Here is a 7,048-nt window from a genome sequence, read left to right as displayed (position 1 = left end):
CTCAAACTATAAGAGTTTAGTATAGTTTGGGTAGATTGTAAGAAATCCTATCAAGATTGATAGGTGACCTGATTAATCTCTTTCTGGGTGGAAATAATTTAAGTTTGTAACAGATCAAGTTTGATCTGAACTAGGTGTTGTAAAACCAATAAGGTTCTTTGTGTTTGAACACTTAGTGAAAAATCTCACAGTTGTGAGGACTGGAGTATCTCAAATTGGGTGAACCATAATACATTCGTGTGTGATACTCTTTCTCCTATCTCATTACTTATTAAACATGATTAATCATTTAAGTTAAAAACATAAACTAAATTTCTGATTTTAAACTAACCAATAATGTTATCCGTAAAAACCAATAACGTTATTCATTTTCTGTTTTCTTAACCAAGATAATTATTGAGTTAAATACTTAAGTTTTTTCACGAAATTTTAAATAGAAACATTTACAATTCAAACCTCACTTCCTTGTAAATTGACATTACTACTTCACTTATTTCAATCTGGGGGTTATGATTCTAGTATCGTAGTCTTCCTTCAATTTGGGGGTTAGGATTCAGTTGAAGAGGGAAGAGTGAGCATTAGTAATGAATAAGAGGAAAAAAAATGGAGAACAAAGTATAGTTGAGGGGCTAGAATAATCGGATGTATTTCTTGGTTTGAATTTTTGAAAATTGGTTGCTGGATGTAGAAAAATTTATGGGATTGTAGGTTGAAGATGAGTTTGTAGATGTTAGCTTTTATTTTTAAATAATAATAATAATAATCAAATTTAATTTATTTTAATTAATATTTTATTAATTAAATGTTATCCGATCAACAACGTTTACACATTCAGCACGTGTCTATCCGATGAACAACGTTTACACACTCAGCACGTGTCGTGTCACTTAAAATTAGTTATTTCAATATTTTTTAAACAAAAATCACATTAAGATTTTTTAAAAATATTTTAAAATTTACAATGTATTATTAGAAAAAACATTACATAAATTAAAATTACTTATATTTGTAGAGACTAAAAATATATTTAACTCTATATCTTATAACTTATTGTGCATATAAAAAATTATATTTTCTTAATTAAATTATGTTTTGAAATTTGGTCTTGTATATTTAATTTTTAACTCCGTTTTCAATAAATATGAGACATTAATAGTATAATAAACTAAAAATAAAAAATAAAAGGTGTGGAATGATTCTGATAATTTGAAGCGCATGATTCATGAATATTGAATGTCACCGTTGAAGAAAAATATCGTACAATGAATGCAATAGCGTCATAATAATTGTGTGGTGTCACTCCCCGTGAACTGAGGCTATGGGAACGTGGCCAGATTTACATCAAACAAAAACAGTATCATCATATTTGTAGAACCTAAGAACAATGGAACGTGTCGACACCCTAATGGATGAACAATATTTACATAGCACAGTAACGAGTAGTTACCTAGCTATGAACTGAAATAACCAATGGGGTTCTGAAACGTCCTACGTCCTACATGTAGTTTAATATCATAAATTTGCGAAAAGAAGAAGGTTGAAAAGTTGAGTTGATTGAGGTTACATGATGCCCGTGAGAGAGAGTGACAGAGATGAGATGGGATCCACAGACATATGAAATATAGACCAACGGTGCTACAGTAACATGTTGCTTTATGTTCAAAATTCTACGAACAATGCTTCAATAGCCTAATAGGTGCATCGCCCATGAAAGAAAAAATATAACTTTAAAAAAAATTTTGACTAATTAAATTACCTTTGGTTACTTTTTTCACACCTACCTTTTTTGAAGAAAAAAAAAGGTTTTATATCTTGACTTTCGCATTCCTATAATCACACGATAAATAATTTTTTATTTAAAAGACTGTATTTTTAAAATATTCATCTATAAATTTTAATTTTTTTTTTTTTTTTAATAGAAAATCACATTTCTGTGATATGATCATTTATAAACATTTTGATATATAAATTATTATTTTAATTAGTTTTTTTTAAAATATAATTAAAAAAACTAAAAAAATGTGTAATTATTTTTACAAATTTTTTAACCGTTATTAATCTCCATAATACAATTTCTTAAATGTTTGAAAAAACGAACCTTCTTACATGATCGTAGATTTAGAATATAATTTAGTGTTGGCTAAAAAAATAATACTTTATATAATAAGTTTAAAGTAGACAATTTTTTAACTTTTTCTGAAAAGAGGATATTGTAGAAAAAAATTCCCCATCAATTACAAATATAGATTTAAAGTAAGACTGTATTCACTTTAAAATTGAAAAGTAGATTTTTTTCATTTATATTTAAAATATAAAGTAATATTATACAATAGTATAAAAAGCGTACTTGGCTAAGAAGAATGCAATCAAGTAAAATTGTAAATACGAAACAACTTGTCAAACACTGTTAAAAAGGGTTTAGATTGACATTTGTACCCTTCTTTATTAATACATCATTTGTTTATCAACATAATATATAATATATAATATATATATATATATATATATATATATATACCTAGACAATCACATAATTACAAAACCAAACATGGATTTTACATTCCCAATTATTTCTCTCCTCCTATATGTTTTTCTCATTATTTATTTGGTTTGTCCTATTTATTCTTTAGAAATAAGTAGTCGCGGATTTCAAGTGAACAATATATATATATATATATATATAGAGAGAGAGAGAGAAAACAACTTTTATATTTGTTCATTTTCATACATCAATTTAATAATAGTCAAGAATCATTTACATTAAAATAATAACGACCACACAAATAAATTAAACATTACGTATTAATTTAAAATTATTAATTTTATCAATCATTTCATTATATATTATTTAATATTTATTTTTGTTAAATAATACGAAACTTTTAACTATCGACAAATTGCACAACAATCATTTATATCTGCTTATTTCTCTTTTAGGTGATCAAATAGATTTTTGGGTGTAAATAAATTACTTTTGTTATTGAAAGAGCAACTACGACAGCACTCACTGTAATTAATGGTTCTTTTTCTCCCACCCCAAAAAATAGTATATTTATGAGTAAATTAGTAGAGTTTTTGTATTTACATGGGACGATTCCCTATCAGGATATAACACTGAAAAGGGTGGTGAATATATACTTATAAATACATGTGTCGTTTTCTGCAATTGAAGTCGAAGTCGAAGTCAGAGTCAGAGAGATATTAATCATAAAAAACGAAAAGGAAAAAAAGAAGTGAAAAAGAGAGAGGAAGCATGGGAAGAGGGAAGGTAGTTCTGGAGAGAATACAGAACAAAATAAATCGACAAGTAACATTCTCAAAACGAAGGAGTGGTTTGTTGAAGAAAGCTTTCGAACTTTCTGTTCTATGCGATGCTGAAGTTGCTCTTATCATCTTCTCTAGCCTTGGCAAGCTTTTTCAATACAGTACCACTGAGTAACTTTCTTATTTTCTCACTCATTAATCATATATACATTTTCTTTAGGAACCACCATCATTTTTTGTTTCTCCAAATTCGCCTTTTTAAGATATTCAATTATTTTTATTTTTTAACAAAGGTAAAAATACTTGTTAACATTAATTTCTCTGTATTTTTTTTGCATTTTTTTTATTATGCTTAAAATCAAATTAGGATACTTTCAATTGGGATAAATTTCTATTCACCCGAGGGTAATAAAAGGGTAGGAATAGAGTACTGTATTATTGATACTTGTTTCTTTATGATCAGCTTGAACAAAATCATTGAAAAGTATCGTCAATGTTGTTTCGACAATATGTCTGAGAATGGCGACTTAGGAGAACATCAGTCACAGGTTTTTTCTTGACATTAATTATATATAGCCATTGTATCATTAAAAAAGTTTGCTTATGCACATTTTCATAAATATATAGAGAGCGATATACTCGTTAACATTGTGGTGCATTAATTTCAGAGCTTATACCAGGAACTTTTGATGCTAAGAGTCAAGCATGAATCTCTTGCACAGACACAAAGGTATTTATTTATTATGAAAGGTGGACACAACAAAAAAATTGTAAAGTTTTAAGTTGTTAACTGGACACTAATTTTTATATTGTTTTTGTGTTTTAAGGAACTTTTTGGGAGAAGAACTCCATGCCCTTAGCATGAAAGATTTGCAGAGTCTAGAGAAACAACTCGAAAGAACGCTTGCACAAGCTCGAAAGCAACAAGTATCTACTTTCACTATCTTACTGAATTTATAGACTCTGATTTAAATGAAACACACCAAATGCTTGTTTGATATAAGGGAAGGGATTGAAAATTATAAAACTCGAGTGAAATAAAGATAGTCTAATTTAAATTTTCCTCAATTTTTTTTCTCTTCTTTTCTTCCCCTCAATTCTTGTTACAAAAACTATATATCTAATGTGTCTAATTCTTAAGTTATTTTATTTGCATTCCCTCACAAAGGAGAAAGAAAGTTCAACTCAAAATCTAAATCAATTGCGACACGATGTGTGTGTGTGTCTGTTTTTTTTAAGGAGAAGTCTCGTATATATACATGATGAGTTGATCTTTGCCTTTTAATTGCAGGTGCAAAAGTTGATGGCACGAGTAGATGAGTTACGCAATGAGGTATATATATATTTTAAAAGTCAATGTTATATTAGAATTACTCTGAACTTGTCATTACGTTCTTTAATTCATCTACATCAACCACCTAATCAATCTTATATCTCTTACTCGAGGAAGGAGAAGTATAGATGCAACTGTTATTGTTGGTTTCTCATCTTTCCTTCAATTTCATACTCAATGCAATTTTATTTTAGTATGCCCTCATTTTAGTGTGTGGGTCCATTTTATTGGGACTCAATCCATTTCTCTTTCTTTATTTTAATGGTGTTTCAACTTTAAGTCATTTTCTACTTTCTTGATTCTTATGTTAGGTGTTTCGACTTTAAGCCATTTTCTACTTTGAAGAAAGTGAATATTGTTCCTTAGTATTATTGTTCACTTTGAATTTAGTATTTGTCCACTTTGATAAATTTGCATATAACTTTTTATTGCTATGATCTCAAGTCATATTACTCATCTATTGTCCATTTTGGGGTCTTGTACGTAAATATGCACAATTTTATTTTTATTAAAAGGTGTCTCGATGAACAAAGGAGCATGAGTGTTGTTTATAAATTAGTTTTAGTCTCAATTTTCAAATAATGCAAAATTAGTGTGTCAAATCAATAACCTCCAATCAAGACTAAACGATCTTTCTACATTTAATAAATGTGACTTAAGTTTAACACCTATGTAGCACGTCCGTAACAAATTACTGCCGTGAAAAATTTAGAAGAAACAGATGAGATTTACATATCTTTAATTAATTCTCATTATTTATATATTGACAGGTGCACAAGGGGGAGGAGGTTACCAAACAATTAAAATCCAAGGTACCACTATTAATTACTAGTTGAGGGAATGTTATAAATAATTTTCAAATAACTATTTTTTACTAAACAGCTTAGTGACACAATAAGTGTTGATAAGTGAGGGAGTGTAGCTTTGAAACTGCATCCCAATATATAAAATGTTTCTACCGCCTTTTACCATCTGAATTGCATTTGGTGCCCAAGTAATTTATTTCATATGATATTTTATTGATTTGTATGCATTAATTTCCAAACCGGTAACCCAGGAAATAGGTATAAGCACCAAGTTTTGTGAAGATTCTACTAATTCCAACATCTCCATTAACAACCATATCATTACAAGTTTGCATGATGCACAAGCAGATCCGTTTGAACATGGCACAACAGGGTGTGTATTTTTTTTTTTCTTTTACTTTTTCAGCAACATTTTTTTTCTGTCACCAACATATGGTAAACAATATGCAAAAACTTTAATTAATTAGATATTCATGGAGGGATAGATTGAGTAAGCTTTTGAAAATATTAATAATTTATTATAACTAATTCTAAAATCACACATATGAATGATTGTGTGTGATCGGTTGACAAGTAGACAAAAACATTTTACATTAACTATATATAAATTATAGTGAAACAAAAAGAATGATAGTAGTATTAACTAATAGTGCGATATTTAATTTGAAATATATATAGACATTTTGATTGCAGCCGGTTTGGACACCAAGAAGCTGCAGCTTCAGAAGAACAAGCAACAGATAGAAGGATGAACAGAGGCCAAAGCAGTCGCAACAAGAACAATGAATATGAATGGATGAATTGAATTTTCATATGTGTTGATTCGTCAAATATATGTCTAAAAAAACTCACTGATTAGAGCTTAATTGGTTTAACTTATAATAGAGAAATAGTTTTTTCTTCCAGCATGACAATGTGGCTTCAAATTCAATTACATTATGTATGTATATGAAGCTAACCTCTGTTTCTATTAGCAAAATGACAACCATGAAAAGTAAATAAAATCTTCTTATCAGTCTAGTCCTCTTATGATAACCAATCCTATTTTTGTCCTAGTTATTTGAAATTTCTCAATTATGCAAGAGTTAACATGAAATTAAAGGGCTTATTCGATACACGCGCAATTAAATGATTATAATTTCTGCTTGTAGGAAAGACAGTGACCGAACAGGAATAAAAAATTTCGTGTGAGCCACCTAAATAAAATATAGTTTATTTTAGACATAATACATATCTGTGTTTTATGTTTGAAGAAGTAAAAAATTTCATTCTTTATGTTTTTTTAACAGTTTGGTGCTTTAATTTTCTTTTAAATCGTTTAATTTCTTATTTTCTCGATAACTTAAGTTATATTTTATTTTCAATGTTAAACTTTAAGTTATATTAAATTGTGCATTTAATATATTAAATTCAATAATTTTCTTTAATTACTATTAAGATATAATTTAAATAACACAATGAGTTAACTATTTATGCTGTTTTACAAGTGAATGAAGTTAATAATATTGATTAAATGGATAAATATTTTATAACCAAATTTTTAAAGGTAAATATGTGTCTAACTGGTTGCAGAAAAATCAAGAAATATATAGATCATTTATAAGGTTTGATTATTGTTTTTCTAAATGATTAATATGAGAGACTT

General features: G+C 28.0%; 1 protein-coding gene across 3 annotated transcripts; it reads left to right on the top strand.

Moving 5' to 3' along the window:
- The first annotated feature begins 3,154 nt into the window (after positions 1-3,154).
- Positions 3,155-6,423, top strand: LOC101488623 (MADS-box transcription factor 17-like). 3 transcript variants are annotated; one of them, XM_004496572.4, is made up of 8 exons: positions 3,155-3,435; positions 3,728-3,812; positions 3,933-3,994; positions 4,092-4,191; positions 4,556-4,597; positions 5,368-5,409; positions 5,655-5,776; positions 6,097-6,423. In XM_004496572.4, exons 1-8 carry the CDS (start codon positions 3,254-3,256, stop codon positions 6,206-6,208), a joined length of 747 nt encoding a protein of 248 aa, XP_004496629.1. In that variant the 5' UTR covers positions 3,155-3,253; the 3' UTR covers positions 6,209-6,423. The 3 variants fall into 3 exon arrangements, with proteins under 3 accessions (XP_004496629.1, XP_027189122.1, XP_004496628.1); XM_004496571.4 differs by having other exon boundaries at positions 3,159-3,435; positions 6,082-6,423; XM_027333321.2 differs by lacking the exon at positions 5,655-5,776 and having other exon boundaries at positions 3,157-3,435; positions 6,082-6,311.
- Positions 6,424-7,048: the final 625 nt, after the last annotated feature.

Source organism: Cicer arietinum, chromosome 4, assembly GCF_000331145.2.
Source record: "Cicer arietinum cultivar CDC Frontier isolate Library 1 chromosome 4, Cicar.CDCFrontier_v2.0, whole genome shotgun sequence".
In the NCBI taxonomy this organism is placed as follows: Eukaryota; Viridiplantae; Streptophyta; class Magnoliopsida; order Fabales; family Fabaceae; genus Cicer; species Cicer arietinum.
The sequence above is the reverse complement of the archived record's forward strand: the minus strand, read 5'-3'. Positions and strand labels throughout refer to the sequence as shown.

Coding starts and splice junctions, on each gene's coding strand:
- LOC101488623 (XM_004496571.4), top strand. CDS start 3,254: ATGGGAAGAGGGAAGGTAGTTCTGGAGAGAATACAGAACAAAATAAAT. Junction 4,598..5,367: donor TAGATGAGTTACGCAATGAG/GTATATATATAT, acceptor ATATATTGACAG/GTGCACAAGGGGGAGGAGGT. Junction 5,777..6,081: donor TTTGAACATGGCACAACAGG/GTGTGTATTTTT, acceptor AAATATATATAG/ACATTTTGATTGCAGCCGGT.